This window comes from Balaenoptera physalus (assembly GCF_965194825.1).
Source record: "Balaenoptera physalus genome assembly, chromosome: 7".
Lineage (NCBI taxonomy): Eukaryota > Metazoa > Chordata > Mammalia > Artiodactyla > Balaenopteridae > Balaenoptera > Balaenoptera physalus.
This window is the reverse complement of record NC_138886.1, coordinates 96,070,368-96,087,774: the sequence shown is the minus strand read 5'-3', so window position 1 is coordinate 96,087,774 and position 17,407 is coordinate 96,070,368. Positions and strand designations below refer to the sequence as shown.

At 50.9% G+C, this 17,407-nt stretch overlaps 1 protein-coding gene across 15 annotated transcripts in view; it reads right to left on the bottom strand.

Moving 5' to 3' along the window:
- The window catches only part of LOC309664436 (cyclin-dependent kinase 20-like), a 51,644-nt gene extending 34,647 nt beyond the window's left edge, over window positions 1–16,997 (bottom strand). Inside the window, exons 1-9 of one of the 15 annotated variants that reach the window (XM_082469868.1) lie at window positions 16,213–16,996; window positions 15,748–15,861; window positions 13,436–13,624; window positions 13,069–13,190; window positions 12,816–12,878; window positions 11,957–12,080; window positions 11,355–11,510; window positions 9,482–9,634; window positions 3,270–3,360 (exon numbers count right to left, since the gene is read on the bottom strand). In XM_082469868.1, coding sequence (XP_082325994.1) covers window positions 9,503–9,634; window positions 11,355–11,510; window positions 11,957–12,080; window positions 12,816–12,878; window positions 13,069–13,190; window positions 13,436–13,624; window positions 15,748–15,861; window positions 16,213–16,287 — 975 coding nt within the window. In that variant the 5' untranslated portion in view covers window positions 16,288–16,996 and the 3' untranslated portion in view covers window positions 3,270–3,360; window positions 9,482–9,502. The other 14 variants (XM_082469869.1, XM_082469862.1, XM_082469874.1 and 11 more) reach the window with 14 other exon arrangements.
- Between the last annotated feature and the right edge of the window lie 410 nt (window positions 16,998–17,407).

Here is a 17,407-nt window from a genome sequence, read left to right as displayed (position 1 = left end):
TTGACAATTTATGCCAGTTTTCTCATTGCTTTTATGGAGGAGAAAATTTTCAGAAGTCATTAATCCACCATTTTCCAAGAGTCTGCATCCTTAACTTGTATGTATCAGTAACTACTGTCAATTCTATGATAGCAACTCGCTTATAAGGTTGTTGAAGATAAAACATTAGCTCATCCACACTATGGAGAATACTGAATCCCCACCTAGTCTGTGGACCCCAAAGTGAGTGAGACATGGTCCTTGCCCTATGAGTACTCGCAGCTGGTGGTTAGGAGGATAAGTAAAACTAAAATTCTGGAGAGAAATGCTAAGTTTCAGAAGGGGCAGCCTATGGTGCCATGGGAGTAAAACACAAGGAGAGTGAACATCTGGGAGAGGATTAGGGAGGCCCCATGGACAAAGGCTTTCAAAATTTACAGTCACCAGAGTTGATACAGCATCAGAGGACTCCAGTCATATCTCACAGAGGAGAAAAATGAGGCTGGGTGGGAAATAAGTAGCTCACAGCCCATGGTCCCAATAAGTACAACGCAAAGAGTTTCTCTCCATTCAAAGCCTGTACACTCACCAAGCACCTATGTGTCAGGCTCTGTACTAGGCACCAGTGACCTTCTAACACACTGTGAAGGATCCAGTGCTTATGTTGGATATGGGTTTTCCTGTACCCACTGAAACCCTGTTCCTTCTACCAGAAGTAGCATACTCACAGCCTGCAGGCAGAATGGGCATCCAGATTACCTTGTCTGGCCTGCATAGGATTGGCCTATGTGAACTAACTGCCAATACTTAAAAATCGAGAGATTTCACATACTAATTAGGTAAAAGAAGAAGATCTAACTATACTGAAATCAAATTCTCACCTGGAAAAATTTATCTGGGGCCACACAGAACAGTACTCTTCAGACAAGAATGAGCTTTCAGGGAATTCCCTGGTGGTCCAGTGGTTAGGACTCTGCGCTTTCACTGCTGAGGGCCTGGGTTCTATCCCTGGTCGGGGAGCTAGGATCCTGCAAGCCGCATGGCACAGCCGAAAAAAAAAAAAAAAAGAATGAGCTTTCAGCTCCACCGTGGCCTTCACCATCCCTTTTATCTCTTGGACTAAGAGGCTGAGTATCAGCTGCCTCACATCATCATTCTTATGTTGTTGATTTTCTTTTAGTTGAAATAATCAGAAAGGGAAATTTCTTGTACCCATATCTCAACCTAAACAGTGTGAAAATAAAAGCTAGACTAAGAAGATAATGTGGTTTAAGAAAAAGGGGGGATAACATTTCTTTGTGGAAGTGAAGTCTATTTCTACATATTTAAGGCCATTATACATCAAACCATAAGTAGGAACCATGACCAATATTCAGAAGAAATAACACCAAGTGATTTGACCAAAAAAAGGGCAGACTGTCAACAAGGCTAAAGTGTGCACAGGAGTAAAGTATGAGAAATACAAGCCTCTGAAATACAAGGATGTATCAAGTGAAAAAACACCATGGCACCAAAACCTTTCAGATAGCAATTAACAGCAAAACAATCTACTGTACACAAACAACAAAAAAAAATATTTGTACCTTAAACAAAAGCAAATATTTGCAATTTTACTTTTAACCAAAAATCTAACACATAGTGTGTTAAAGAGATGGCAGAATTTAAAAGGTCATGAAGCATTTTAAAGAAGTAACTTGCAGTGTTTTAAATTAGAATTATAGAGTACATATTAAAAACATATGACCGGTTAACCATGTTCATTTACTGTGTCCGTAAGAGTTCCTATGGGCCTGGAGAGTTTTGGGGCCTAGTACCCATGACAGGTACAACATTAGAAATGACACGTGCATGTGACAATGCTCCTGGAATGCTGTTGCAGTTGTCCCAGTTCCAGAAACATAAACCCAGTGTTTTTTATATGAACATAGGTCAAGGATACCATCCCAAAGAATGACTGTATGCTAAAAAGAGTTTAGCACCAAAAACTATAAAATAGTAGTGAACCAAAAACCCATTCGTGACTTGGCTTGCAGACAGCTGAAGAATCTGCTTGAGGAACCTGGAGGTACACACAATATGGTAACACATGCATACATGTGGGGGTTAGGTGATAAGCTGCACAAGAGATTTTTTGAACTGCTGAAAGAAATATATTACTTATGTTACTCAAAGGGAAATTCCTACCCCAGCTTATCAGTAAAGATGAGAACAAAGACTAGGGTTTAAGGTTGGCATCCTACCCATTTCAACTGTGAGAATTGCCCTCCAAGGGCTTCCACAAATAGTTACACCAATCTATGAGTCAACTCATTTATTTCTAGTGACACAGTGTCTTTGAGAATCACATTTGGCAAGACATTCTCTTGTCCACTTATCTACAGAGAAATCAATTTCCAGAATTGAATGTTCTATCTAGAGTACATCCCCCAAATTGTAGAGATAAAGACTGAAATCCAATAAAAGTTCCCTTACTTCAAAATTGACTAGAGATTAACATCATTTTTCTAATTAATATTATTAGCAATAAAAATACTGAATAAAAAGCAACAAACAGAACAGTGCTGTATGATACTGAAAAATAAATATGGCAAGGTTGGCATTCCACAATTCTCAAATATATCAATTCAGTTATTCTAAAAATAAAAACCATCAAGCAAAGATTCCCTCCATGTTTGGAGGAAACTTCATGTGAACAGTTGTTTTCCATCAGGAAAGACTAAAACTAAATATAGCTCCTAGTTGATAGTCAAGGCTATGTAGTCTGTCCTATATTCTGCAAGAGGCAGAAGATCTGACACTTACCTCTTGGGACAAAAGAAAAGATGTCAGGTTCCAAAGGAGGAATGAACAGAAAAGAAAAATTTAATAATTTAATGATTAAAATATTTTTTATTTTCTACTTTTAATTTTTTGAATTTTATTTAAGTTCTCATATCAAACATGCTTATATAACTATGTTGTTACACCAAAGTTGAAATCAAATAAAAGTGGTTTATTTGTCTATTGATTTGTCTATCAGCCAGCTGCATTCAATTTGCTGTACATTTCTGCCCCTGAGTTTGGTACCCCCACCTACATCAACCTCCACTTGATTAACAAAATCGCTTATATTTCAATATACTATACTATACTACCTCACACCCCCAACTAGGGAGGAGTTTCCTGCTGGTAAGGGCTGTGGATTGTCCCTTCTTGTCTACTTAACGGAAACGCAGTGAGTGCTGAAAAGTACACCCCTCTCTCCTTGGAGGGATACTCTCCTGAGCAGGCCTGGCTCTTCCTCCACTCACCGCCACAGTTCCTTGGTCCTTGAAGCCTCATTCCAGACCTAGAAGAGTATCTGGTCAGTCAACATGCAATTAGTGCCTAGCCTGCCAGGCCCTGTGGAGGGGACAGAGAGCTAAATGAGACCCAGTGCTTGCACTCAAGAACACTCACCCTGGGGAGTTAGAGACAAATTCAGACCATCAAATAAAACACACCAAATAATGAATGACAAAGGAGAGAATGACCAACTCAGTTGGAGTCAAGGGGTTCAGAAGTAACTACTGATCAACTCCTGAAGGATGAGTAGTTATCCTCTAAGAAAACGGCTGAAGCATGTCAGGGAGAGAAAGATCCGCTTGGGCAAAGATTCAGAAGTATGAAAAAGATGATGAGTAAGTTGCCTTAATCAGAACATAGAGAAAGGAGCTGGAGACAGGCTTAGACCAACTCTTGGAAGTCAGAAGGGCAAAAACAGTGAGAAGTCACTTGAGAACTGTGAATGGAAGAGTGGCAAGTCAAACTGTGTTTTAGGCTGCTATGAGAAGGAAGGACTTGGAGACTTCCCTGGTGGTCCAATGGTTAAGAATCCGCCTTCCAATGCAGGGGGCATGGGTTGGATACCTGGTCGAGGAACTAAGATCCCACATGCTGGGGCAACTAAGCCCATGCACGCTCTAGAGCCCATGCGCTACAACTAGAGAGCCCGTGCACTTCAACGAAAGATCCCACGTGCCACAACAAAGATCCCGTGTGCCACAACTAAGACCCGATGCAGCAAAATAAATAAATAAATATTAAAAAAAAAAAAAAAAAGACTCTGAGCTTCCACTGTAGGGGGCACGGGTTGGATCCCTGGTTGGGGAACTAAGATCCTGTAAGCCACGTGGTAGGGCCAATTGAATAAAAAAGAGAGAGAGAAGGAAGGACTGGAAACGAGGGCAGAGCAGCAGGACCCATAAGAAGGCTGCTGCAATGGAGTAAATTAAGGCTCTGGCTAAAGGGATGTCCCAGAGATGCCAAGGTGCAGGAACAGAACTGCTACCTGGGGAGGGCACACAGGCCGTATCACAAACTGCTCTCTGCAGAAGTATCTGGAAGAGGCTCAGGTGGCCCTGGGAAGGGATCACAGTACCCTGCCTCCCCCTCCCTCAGGCCCACACCTGCATCCTGGAACTTCTTGGCTTCTCCAGCTGGGCCACCCTGGGTTCTGGAGCCTATACAGCTTCAGTAGAAACCACTCTGGAGCTTTCTGTGGCCCAGACCTACTGAGGGTCCCAGCCAGATACGTGGCTTTCCAGGCCCTGGCAGAAATAACAACCACCCTGTCTAAGCCCAGGTTCCTACTTCCACAGCCCTCACTCACCCGAGATCAAAGTTTCTCAGTCCTTAAGAAATCTTTTTGGCTAGTAGGAATGTAAAGTTGATACTTTGCAATAATCAAACCAGGTAAGAAGATTTCCGCATTCTTTTTTTCTATAGTTCCCAGTTCAAAACCCAACTGAGATGTTCTTACTTCCCTAACATAAAATTATAATATGTAATATAACCTGCAAAATGGGTGTTACCCACCTTGGAGAATGCCTCTGTTAGATGCTGATCTTCATGATGACACTGTGAGGCAGGGTTTATTGACCTCATTTTACCTAACAGGGAAACCAGAACCTGGAGAAGTTGCTGCTATCAAAGGGTAAAAGGCACCTCCCTTTCAAAATCTGCTGGGAGACTACCTGGGCGACCTCAGCCAATGCACTCTCGGCACGATACTCACTTTCCCTATTGGTAAAAATGGGGATAGCAACCCAGTATTTTACTTGATACATTTAAGTTATAATTACACAATTCAGGTAAGGGTCTGTTTATTAATCTTTCTGTAAAATGATATAATAATGTATTTTAAAAGTAAAGAAATTCATTTACTCAACAAACATTTACTTAGAGTACACTAAATATCAAGCCATACGCTGAGTGTATACACACAGTGATCATACAGTGGTTATACACACAGTGATGCAAGAGACAAAAGAATGAGTCTAGCGGGAGTGGGGGGGAAGCAAACATTTAACAAGCACAGTATGTGATCATTTAGTCACAGTTGTGCTGAGTAAGAGCACAGAGGAGGAAGAGCTCGGAGCACAACAGGGGCAGAAGCGCAGATCAGACTAACGCACCAAACAGGCACTTAGGGAGCACAGCCAGTACAGGAACTCGACTGGCTGGGAAGGGACAGGCGGAGCCCGCAGGAGGAGGTGCCACTCACAGGGAGGGCACGGCTTTCCAGGCAGGCCCCAGAAGGGGAATTCCAGAATATTCCAGAAGAGGTGGGATCCCTAGGCCAATCTTAGGGGTGAACCCTGTTCACAGGTGCCCAGTGCAAGCCAACCGCGCAGGGGCTCTGGACACACCGACAGACGGAGGAACAGAGGGATAAGAGGTTTCCACAGCAACCCCTTCATAGGTCGCCGAGGTCGCCACCCCGGGGGCCAAGAGCGTCCTCTGCAGATCGCGGATTCAGGGCCGTCCGACGCTCCCTCCCAGATTTGGGAAACGGAGGCTCCGAGGGGACGGGCCGACCATGGACACGCCAGTGACCAGGAGCCCAGCCCTGCCTACCGCCTGGGACAGGACGCGCTACCTTATCCACCTGGGCGACGCAGAGCATGTCTCGGCCTTCCAAGAAGGAGAAGACGTGCAGCAGCTCGGGCAAACCCATCTGCGGCTCCACGGCGCCAGCCCCCATGGTTGCCTGGGTCGGGCTACGCCTTCGCTGCGCTTCCGCCCCCGCAGGCCGAGCCCCGCCCGCTTGCTTCATCCTCACCCAGCCTCCGCGCTTCCGTTCGGAACACCCACTTCTACTAATCCGCTCACCGGCCCTGCTTCTACTTGGCCTTAGACTGGCTTCTAACCCTTGTCCTGACATTCGCTGAGACCCTCGCCCACCCCCTTATACTGACATTCATCCTCGTTCTGACCTTCGCCCTGACCCTCACGCGGGACCCTGTGGTGCCCCTGAACCCAGCACCTCCCAAGCCCTTGCCCTGGTGCTGGCCCTTATCCAGACCTTGACCCTCTTCCTCAACCTCGCCCTAATCATCACCCTTGATTTCATTAGCATCTGACATCTACCACACTCCTGTCCCTACCCTCACCTGACCCTGACTCACCCTAATACACACCTTCATCCTGAGCTTTGCCCTAGCCCCGACCCTGGCCTTCACAATCACCTTCAGAATGACCCTCAGCCTCCGTCTTACACTGGCACTGGCCCTTGCCCAAGCCCTGGCTCTAACCTGGTACTTCCCTCATCATGGCCCCTGCCCAGGCTCTCACCCTACCTAGCCTTAGCCCCAACCCTGGACCTCACCCTGGTTTTGGTCGTGGCCCTGGCCAAGATCAGATCAGAGTTAGTGTAAGGGTGAAGGTCATGATCAAGCTCAATGTCAGAGCAGCCAGGGTCACAGTCAGGATGAGGGTAAGATCAGAGACAGAGTGATGAAGATCAGAATCAGCGTGAGGGTGAGTGTCCAGTTCAAGGTAAAATTCTATGTCAGGTTAAGGATCAAGATAAGACAATGGTCAGGGTCATGGTGTCAGAATCAGGTTCAAGGACAAGATCACTATGAGGGAAATTTTAGATCCAGGGTTAGGTTCAAGATCAAGTTCAAGATCAGTGTGAGAGCCAAGGTTAGGATCAGGTTGAGGCTCCATTAGAGAGGATCAGTGAGAGGATGAATGTCAGGATTAGGATGATGGTTATTGTCAGGGTGAAAGTAAGATTGAAAGTTGGATTCAAGTTGACAGTGGATGTCCAGTTCCGTGTAGGATTCAGGGTCAAGGTGAGGGTGAGGTTGATGTTCAGGATTAGAGTCAGTGTCAGGTTCAGGGTCAAGATCAATGTGAGGTAGTGTCAGGGTCAGGGTGAGCATGATGTTCATTGTGAAGGTCAAGGTCAATTAAAAGTCAAGGTGGGTCCCTTTTCTATTGCTGCTGGAAGGAATTAAGTCCTCCTCCTCCAACTCTCCCTCCCCCCAACCCCCATTACATTGGCCCAATCTGCATAATCCAGGACACTCTTTCCATCTCAAAGTCTGTACGCTTTAATCACATTTGCAAAGTCCCTTTTGTGTGTAAGGCAATGTATTCATAGGTTAGGACATGGGCATCTTTGGTGGGGGGGGGGACATTATTCTGCTTACCACAGAGGGTCAGAGTTTGGTTTATAGTCAAAATCAAGTTCAAGGTTAAGTTTCAAAGTGAGGATGGGTCAAGATGAAGGTGACGATCAGGCTGAGGACGAGTCATCATAATAATGAAAGTCAGTGTCAGTGTGAAGTTCAATTCAGGGTCAGGGTCTAGATTAGGTTCAAGGTCATGATGGGATTAGGGTGTCAATGGTGACAGCCAAGTGTGAGTCCATGTTCTGTGTGAGGCTCAGCATTAGGATGAGGACCCAGGTCAGGATGAAGTTGAGGTCTAGGTCAAGATGAGGGTCAGGATCAGGATCATGGTCAGGCTTGGTGTGCAGACTAGTTTCAGCTTGAGTGTACAGTGTAGTTCAGCATCAAGGTGCAAGTTCAAGGGCAGGGTGTGTCAGTATGATGGTCCTTGTCAAGGTGAGGATTCAGTCTAGGGGCAGAGTGAAGTTGAGGGTCAGAATCAGATTGAAGGTGGTGAGTATCTCATTTATCACAGTATTCACAATCAGTGTGAGAGAAGCTGTCATTGTCAAAGATAAGTCAAGCTCAGGACAAGTGTCAGGGACATGTTAACGGTCAGGATCAGGATCATAATGAGCATCAAGGTAAGAGGAATGTCAATTAGAGACCCAGGGTTAAGGTTAAGATGAGAGCCAAGTTCATGGACAAGGTTTAGTTCTAGGTCAAACGGGGTCAGAGTTTGGGTGAGGGTCAGAGTCAATGCCAAGATCAAAGCCAGGCATGGGTGGGGAAGGGGCTGGCAAAGAATTGAGTGAGGGTGAGAGTCAGTGTATATGTCAGGGTCAGGGTGATAGGGTCAGGTTAAGTGTAAGGTTTAAGGTAAAGGTGAGGGTCAATGTCAGGGTGGAGTAAGCGTTAGAGTCTTTGTGAGTGGAACTGGCTGAGGGTCAGTGGTCAGGGTTTGGGTACAAACTTGCGTTCATACAAAGGTGAGAGACACCAGAAATTGAGCTAGACTGAAGCTTAGAGTCTACAGATGTGGCTGGACAAACAGGCAGAGGCCAGATCCTTAAAACATCTTTAAAGACATATGGGACACTCAGACTCTTCCCTGAAAGCAACAACTAGAGTTTACTGTGCTTTGCCCTCTAAGAGCTTGGAGAGCAGTGACTGTGGCACTGTTAGTCACCTCTGTGACTGCAGTGCTTACAGAATTTTAGCCACATGAGCACAAAATGAATATTTTAAGAATACAAGATTGCTAAGAATAAGTTTCTCTGACTTCTCTGTTTTTATCTATCTGTGAACCAATACCACATTGCTTATTTATTACAGCCCTATGATAGTCTTGGTATCTGATAGGGTAAGTCCTTTCATCATTTTTTGCCTTTTCTTCTGCTTCTGCCTCCTCTTAACCCTTTCATTTCTGCATATACTTCAGAACTGGCTTACCAAATTATTTAATAAGAAAAACAAGAGCCAGTTCAGATTGTATTGGGATTTACTGAATTAACAAATGAGTTCCAGGAATGTCTGTCTTCTTATTTGCCCAGTATCTCTGAGTAAAGAGGAGGCCCATGTGGTCCAGGCTCACCCGTATCCTGAGGGTGATGTTGGTAAACCAGCTCAAGGTGTGGAGGGTCACTTATTGGGTCCCCAACTTGAGCCATTCCTGGGTCCTGATTTCTGCCAACTCACCTCCAAAAGGGAGCTCTGTCACATGAAGCACCTAGCAATCTCCCAAGACTAAAGTAGCCATGAATGGGGCCACTTTCCCAGTGACCACAGAGAAGCAAGGGCCAGGGGATGATGCTACCTCAGCCACTTCCCTCAACTGGAAAGGAAGAGGGGCATACATCACGTAGAACTACCGGGCGTTTTTATAATAAATCTCAAAAGTGAACTAGTGTTTAATGTCTCTGAGAACAAAATCAAACCAAACTTTCCTTCCCACTTGGATTTCCGACATGAGGACATCCTACACTCAGCGCTCCCCCAAATGGCTCTACCAGGACTGTCCCTGACCAGGAAGGCAGCAACTAGAGAACCAGCCCCATGGCAGGCATGGCAGCGGAACTCACTGCCTCCTTCTGATGGATCTGTTACCAGCAACAGATGGGAGGCCGACAGCACAGGCCGAGGGTCCCCTCTGCTGAGGCTGGATGGCCTGGCCAGGAGCAGGACCACTGTGGTCGAATCAGGCCGGAGCAGAAGAAGAAGAGGCCTGGCTTGTCCTGGGGAGGGAAGGGGGCGACACGCCTGTGGGGCCTGGCCCAAGGTCTCAGCCCTCCAGGATGAAGGGCCGAATCAGCTCCGGGTTCAACAGTGACTCCTCGAGAGGCCGGTCCACGTGGAGGTCATGGACGTGGGGGGGGTCCTGGGAGGGGCCTTGAGGGCAGGTCCCCCTGGGCGCTGAGGAATTGGCAGCTCCGAGGGGTGGGCAGGCAGGGGAGCTGTGAAGAAGTACTGGTGCAGGAAGGCCTGAGGGTAGCAAGCAAGGGGCAGCAAAAGGAAACTGGTCACTTCCCCGTCCCAGCTTCAGCCACTTCCCTCCGAGGAGGAGATGTGAACATTGCCCTGGAGAGGATTTTTCCTTCATCTGCTCATCGTTCAAGTGACTCCAACACCTCGGAGTGCTCACTGTTTGCGCACTGCTCCAGAGACAGGAGATGCAGCGGTAAACAGAACAAAGAGCTCTGCCTTCAAGTTTTCCACATAGTGAGGGGTGGGGGTAATAAACACGATAAAGAAGTAAGACAAACAGTGCATCAAATGATTAGTGCTGTGGGAAAGAGAAAGTATGAGGGGGGATGAGGAATACTGGAGGGGCTGCAGGCCTGAAGAATGGTGAAGGGAGGCCCCTGGGAGGTGGCGCTCAAGCAGAGACCTGAAAGGTGAATGAGTGAGGCCTAGGGACAGAAATGCACAGACCCCCAGGACATGGAGAAGCCCTGGGGCCCGAGGGGAGTGAGCAAGGGGAATGGGAGTTGGCAGAGTCACAGAGGTGATGGCCCCAAATGTGTGATGGCTGTGGGCCACTAGGACCTGGCTTCTCCTCTGAGGGAGCCCCAGGAGGGCCCTGCAGGCGAGGATGCGACAGCCTACCTGGACAAGGTCCCTCTCTTTGCCACGTGGAGGAAAGACTAAATGGGCAGGAGAAGCAGATTCTGGGAGGCAATGGGGGCGGGGGGGCGCTTAGAATGGGGGCAGCAGCAGGGGGCTGAGAGGTGGTCAGTTGGCCTCAGTACACTCTGAAGGTGCTGCTGACATGGGAACTCGCCAGGGGCATGTGTAAACACACACTGCTAGTGCCGAGGGCAGGGAGGGGAGGCTGCCATGAGGCCAGATGGACAGATACACCCGACAGAGGCCCTCATACCATCAGCCATCAGCCCATGGTCCTCCCCTCCTCCCCTGCCTTCTAGCCACAACCCACCCCTCCTGGGTCCTCCTCTCCAGGCCTCTGCTCATCATTTCTCTTGGGAAAACAGCTCCCCATGCTTAAACCTGCCCTTCTCCAGGAAGCCTTGCATGACCCCAAAGTCAGTCCCAACATCCCTCCCCTCGGCTCCCACAGACTGACGGCCCTGCCTCACCACAGGGTGGAGACCCCACAGGCACAAGCCACGTCTGTTCACTCTGGATCAGGCTCCAGGACAGTGCTCAGCACGTGCCAGATGCTAGTAAATTCTTGTTGAAGGAATGAAGGGACGAAGAAGTGAGTCACCAATAACCCAAGACTCGCTCTTCTGCGACGTGTGCATGCCCTTCTAATGGGCCACCCCTGGCCACCTGCCCTCTAGGGTCCACTCAGGAGAGGCACACCTGCCCTGCACCCTCCTAACCCTGGCTCCAGGGGTTCTGGTCCCAGCCCATCACAGGTTCTGAGAATCTCAACCTGCCTGGTCAAAAGGACATGGACGAGGAGGGTCAGGGCAACGGGTGTCACCCTACCTGGGAGGCTGCAATGCGCTGGCGTGGAGGGTAGAGGAGGAAATGCCCCAGCAGGTCCAAGGCCTGGGGAGAGGCATCGGGCAGCACCTCCTCCAGGGGCACGGGAGCCTGCTCCTTGAAGGAGATCTTGTTGTAGTCAGGCAGGTCCTTGATCTCCTGGAGGAGAAGGGGGTCCATCAGGGCCGGCACCCACCCCGCCAGCCCCCTTAAGGTGTCAGTTCTCGCTCCCTGTCACCTACCTGCTCCCATTCACTCATCACTCCCCCATCCATGCACCCCTGCTCACATGTCACTCATGACATCACGTGCTCACTCAGTCCTTCAGTGCTTCCTCCACATCTCAGGCGCCTGCTCCATGCCCAGCTCGGTTTGGATGCGTGTGTGCTGGGGACGGGTGGGAAGGCATAGGGCTTGGGCCCTGGCCCTCGCACCTCCAGCAGGGCAGGGGAGGAGGAGACCCCACGCTGGGCCAGGACCGAGGTCCGGCAAGTCAAGGAGGCATGGGGCCACGAGAGAGAAGGTGCGGGGCAGGGGAGTCACTAGCTATTGGGGTAATAGAAGCCACCCGCCCCCACCCCTTCCCACTGTAGGCCCCTGCAAACCGGCCAGACTTGAGGACTGGGGGCGCCCAAGATTCGAAGCACACAGCAAAGCTGTTCAATGTCATTCTCCCCTGGGAAAAGGGGGGACCCGTTCAACAGCTCCCCCAGGATGCAGCCAACAGCCCTGCAGATACAGAACCCAAACAACTCAGAGATCTCACACCATGGAAACAGATCCCCCCACACCACCACCCACACCTCACACTGTGGTCAAGATACCCACAAAGTAGCCTTCAGGCTTCATAGCTAAGGATACAGATCACCAAACAGTCAAAGACTTCAAGCCTAGAACACAGAGCATATCCCCCTCTCTAAACAGCTCTCAGGCCTCAACTCTGGAACACACATCAACCCCTCAACAGTTCTGAGACTTCTCAGAGCCTCACATTCTGGGACACACTGCCACCTCCTCCCATTCTGGGGCAGACTCCAAAACGGCCCCCAAATCTCAAACTCTTAGGCATATACAAACCATCCTACCCCAAATAAAGGTTCAGGGCCTTCATATCCAGGGACCCAGGCCTCTAGATAACTCAGGAACATTGCATCCTGGGATATCACCCCCTGCATAGCAGCTTAGACGCCCCATGCCTCGGACCACCTCCCCGACTTCAGCCCAGAAGCTTCCTACTGGGACAACCACTCTGATCCCACTTGACCCCTCCCAGCTCAAAACTGTCATGGGGAGGAACACTGATCCCAAACTCCTCAGAGATACTCTAACCAGGGGAGACACCCCCATGGCAACCTAGAGCTCACAGCAGGAAAACCCCCAAATGGCTTAGAGACCTCAATGCCCAGGAGGAAAAGGTGACCCAACGACCCACACTCCCCCTTGCCCAGCCCATAGGCGTCTCACCACAGGTCGACACCCTGATCATACTGGCGGGCACCATACAGGAGCTCAGGGGCTCGGTACCACCTGTGAGAGGAGGGCAGGTGGTCACAGCCAGGTCACCGGTCTGTCAGGAAGCTGCCTCGGAAGGTCATCCTGGCCCCCACAGCAGCCCCAAGAGCACTGTTTGGACAGAAGGTCCAGAAGCATCTCTTCCCAGCAGGAGGGTTGGGGCCTGTCTATTGCCAGGTCCTGCTTGGGAACTGGTCCTCCCTACCTGGTGGCCACCTGGTGCGTGTAGAGACGGCTGCCATCTGGGGAAAAGACCCGGGCCAGGCCAAAGCCCGCTATCTTGAGCTGGCCCGAGGCACTGATAAGCAGGTTGGCTGGTTTCAGGTCCTGAGGGCACCCGAAGAGGCATCAGTCCCTCCAGAGCCCCCACAGGACCTCGGGACAGGAGGGCTTGGCAGGCTGGGCACCCAGGTCAGCGCAAGACCCGACCTCCTCCAGGGCCCCAGCCCTGGCCTCCTACCCATAGGCCCTGCCCCCTCTGTCCCTTTTCTAACCATGCCCTTCATCAAGGGCTGGCCTACCCACAGCCCAGCCACCCCCCCGGTCCCACCCCAGCCCATGCTGGAACTGACCCGATGTACAATGTTGTTGGCATGGCAGAAAGGGACCCCCTTGAGCAGCATCTGCAGGTAGCTCTTGACCTGCGCCTGGGTCAGCGGCCTCTGGGCGTGGCGCACCACCTCAGCCAGATCTGACAGCATGAACTCGAAGGCCAGCACGAAGCCTGCGCCATGCGGGAGCACGGCCTTCAGCTGTACCACCTGCAAGCGGGGCATCCCGTCAGCCGCCAGACTCACATGGCTCAGACTCTCTCTGGGACCCTCAGCCCTTGCACCAACAGAGGACCAGGCAGGCAGAGATGGTGGCATGAGATCTGAGCTCAGAATCAGGGAGCTTGGTGATCTCTTGCTTCCCTCTCCCAGGAGAAGGCAAGTCCCTACTCTAATGCTCCAGTAAACACTCAGGGAAAAAAGGAGGTCTAAGAAAGGCGACTTAGGGCAGTGTCTGGTCCCCCACCCAGCCCACGAACTGGAAAATCACCTGGAAACACACACACACACAGGTGATCACAACTCCCAGCACTGGGAGAGCAGGAGACATGTCACATATACTTCCTGAGGGCCCACGAGGTCACAAGGGCAGGCTGCACAGTAGTGAACAGGAGCAAGGGCTGGTGGGTCCCGAAGGACTTGAAGGAGCTCAGGGGACAAATGACTGACAAATGACCAAACAACAAACGTATAGGGTATTTTGATGAAGATTCTGATGAAGAAAGAAGAGGAGGCATCTGGGAAGGAGCTCTGGGCCAGGGGACAGCAAACACAAGGCCCGGAGGCAAGAACAGGAAGGAGGCTGCTCTGTTCTGCACTCCTGGAGCCTAGACAGTGCTTATCACGGGCGAGACACTTAAGAAGTTGTGAATGAAAAAAGAGGCTGGAGCGGGGTGGAAGCAGATGGTGACAGTTCTTTCAGAGTGAAGAGAAGCCTCTGGAGCTTTTCAAGCCAGGGAGTGGATGATTTCATGTACATTTTTTGACTGTGGAGTGGAGGCAGTGGCGGGGGGGCGGGGGGGCAGGGGAGCCTGCTGTAGTTGTTCTGATGAGAGGTGAGGATGGCCTGGGCCAGGGTAAGATCTGGAGTGTTTTGAAAGTAGACTCTTCAGGCCTGCTGATGCACAGGACATGGGACCGTATCACCAGCTTCCTATGGGCCCTCCACCTCTCCCACACACAAGCTGTCAGCAAAGCCCTTTTACTTTCCTCAAAAAACAAGAATGGCCATATTGCTGTTTTTCTGATGTTGAGGGTAGTAGACACTCATTTTACAGATTGGGACAAACAAATACATTCAGATAATACCCAAAATTATAATGAAAAAAACAGCAAAAGAAAAATCCTATCACCTACAGTCAACCTTAGGAGTCTATTCCACCAGACTTTACAAGAGACATGGCACACACAGGCATGTATTCGTATATATATACAAAATATTTTCATACAAAACCAAGATGACACACACAGTTTTATAACATGCTTGTGTCACCCAATATATCAAGGACATCTCCAGAGAATAAGAAACAAGTCAGAGTATCACCCACCCTTAGGTGGGTGGACCTACCCTTGTCACTCCCTGGGAAGTTAAGCACATCCTCTACTCAGGACATGGACAAGAGAGAATACCACAAAGAGAATGAAACTGGGTGTGTGAGGTGTCTCTCCTCGTGTGCCCACAGCCCCTCCCAGGCCTGTCACAGCACAAACCACGCCAGATGGGCGCTGTAGCCTTTGGCCATCTCCCCTACCACACTTCAGTTCTCAAGAGCAGGGTAGGGGCTGGTTTCTGTGTTGCCAGTAGCCAGTAGAGGGTAGAGTCCATGGGAGGCCCCAGTGTTAAACCGTCCTGATTCTGCGATCAGACCTGGGCCAAAGCCTCCACAGACAAGCGGAACAAGCTGAGCACCGGTAAGCTGGTGGCTGCGCCTCCTCCCCTGGCCTGAGATAGGGAGGGCCTGAGCGTGCCTTGCGGAGCAGAGGACGAAACTCAGAAGGACAATATACATAAAGCAGTCAACCTGGCATGCAGAACATAACAGGAGCTCAATAGGTGGCAATTATCATTATCATCAGAAATCACCAAGTGTTTTGAGAAAAAAGGAATAAGTTAGTGAATGAGCGAACGAGTACGCGAAGAAATAAGCGAGTGAACGACAGGGAATGAATGAGTGAAGTAACTGAGTGAATGAGGGTGAACAACAAGTGGAGAAAAAAGGGAGTGAGTGAGGGGTGAGGAAGCAAATGAGTGAACAGAGTGACTGCAGGACCTCAGAGTGGGAGTGAGTGGAGGAGGGCGGGAACCAGCACCTCAGAACACCAGCCCCACTCACATACTGACTGTCCTCGATCTCCTGCAAGGCCTTGATCTCCCGCAGGGCCTGGTTGGGGATGCCATCCTCCAGCCGCCGCAGGGCCACCTTCTTGAGGGCAACGATCTCTCCAGTCTGTTTGGGACAGGATGCAGACACTGCAGGCCCATCCCCGGCTGGAAAAGGGGATGCGACGCCGAGGCCTGAGGCCCTCGTGGGGGTGGGACGCGCCCCCCACCCCGGGCTGGAGGGAAATCAGGGCCAGCAGGCGCAGCGCTGAGCAAGCAGCTCAGAGACATCCACGCCACGCTCCTAGGGGGCACTCGCCCGAAGAAAGCACCGCTGGTTGCTGGACGCCCTCCACTCAAGAGAGCAAAGGAGGCGGGAGCACGCCACGAAAAGCTGCGGGGAGGCAGGAGCCCAAGCGTGGGTCGGGACAACGGGTAGATCTCAATGGAACCCAAGGAGGAAGGGCTGGGTGCTCACCTCCACGTGCTTGGCCTTGAAGACGATGCCGTGCGCGCCCTCCCCAATGCGGCCCAGGATGCAGTACTGCTCCATAGCCCTCTGCCAGACACCCGGACCCTCTGCAATCACAGCCCCTCCCCGGCACCCGTACCTTTCCGCATTAGCCCGCCCTGCCTGCCGCGCCCAGATGCGGCTGCCTAGCAACGGCGCAGGAAAGAGCGCAGAGGCCGGGAGGCCGAAGGCAGCTACAGGCGGCGTCCAGGCCTGTCTGCGCCTTCCCCTAGGCCCTCGCCATCACGCCTCAGTGCGCTTCATTCGGCGGGAATCACCCGTGCGCAGACCGTGCCAGCAGGAGCGAGAGCCACCGCCGACCCCTCGCGGCACTGCCGGGCGTCACGTGACGAGTGACGCCTGGTTACGCAGAGGGGCGGGGGCATGCAGCCAAGGAGCAAGGCGGAACAGCCTTGGGAGCGGGCTACATAGGCGGGAGGGTGGAGCCGCTCTCCGGGGTGGAGGCGGGGCACTCAGCGAGGCGGGCGGGGCACTCAGCGGGGCGAGCGGGGCACGGGGCGGGGCCGCACAGCCGGGGGCGGGACCGCGGCGCCGAGGGCATGGCCGAAAGGTGACGGGGCGGGGCCGGCTACTCTGGCAGGCCAGGGTACCCTCGCCCCCATACCTAGAGGTGCAAGCTTCCACCTGTGAGAACGTACAGGTGCCATTTCCACCTATGAGCCCCAAAGCCAATGATGATTGAAGCGAGACAGGTTCGGGTCTGCATTGTGGAGGGAGCGTCAGTTGGCAACATGTAAAGACAACGTTTAAAGAGTAAAAAGTCTGACCCAGAAAGTCCATCTCTAAGGGCTTCTCATGAGGAAACATTTGGAGGCATTTGCAGCCTGAGTGATTTTTAAGAAGTTCATGCCATGAAAGGATGTTGACAAAAAACACAATTAGCTTTTTAAACTTCTGAAAAGGTGCTCAATCTCATACACAATGAGATAAATGTAAAACAATCTACAATTTTCCATCTTTGGGATAGCTAAAGATCTCAGATCTAACAGTCCATTTAATCTCGGAGAGGCAGCAGTGAGTGGTGGCATGAAGCAAGATCTTAATTCCGTGCCCAGGAATTGAACCTGGGTAGCCTAGATGAAAACCAGGAATCCTAACCACCACCCCTTGGCTCTTGCCCCCTGTGAAAAATGCATTTCTC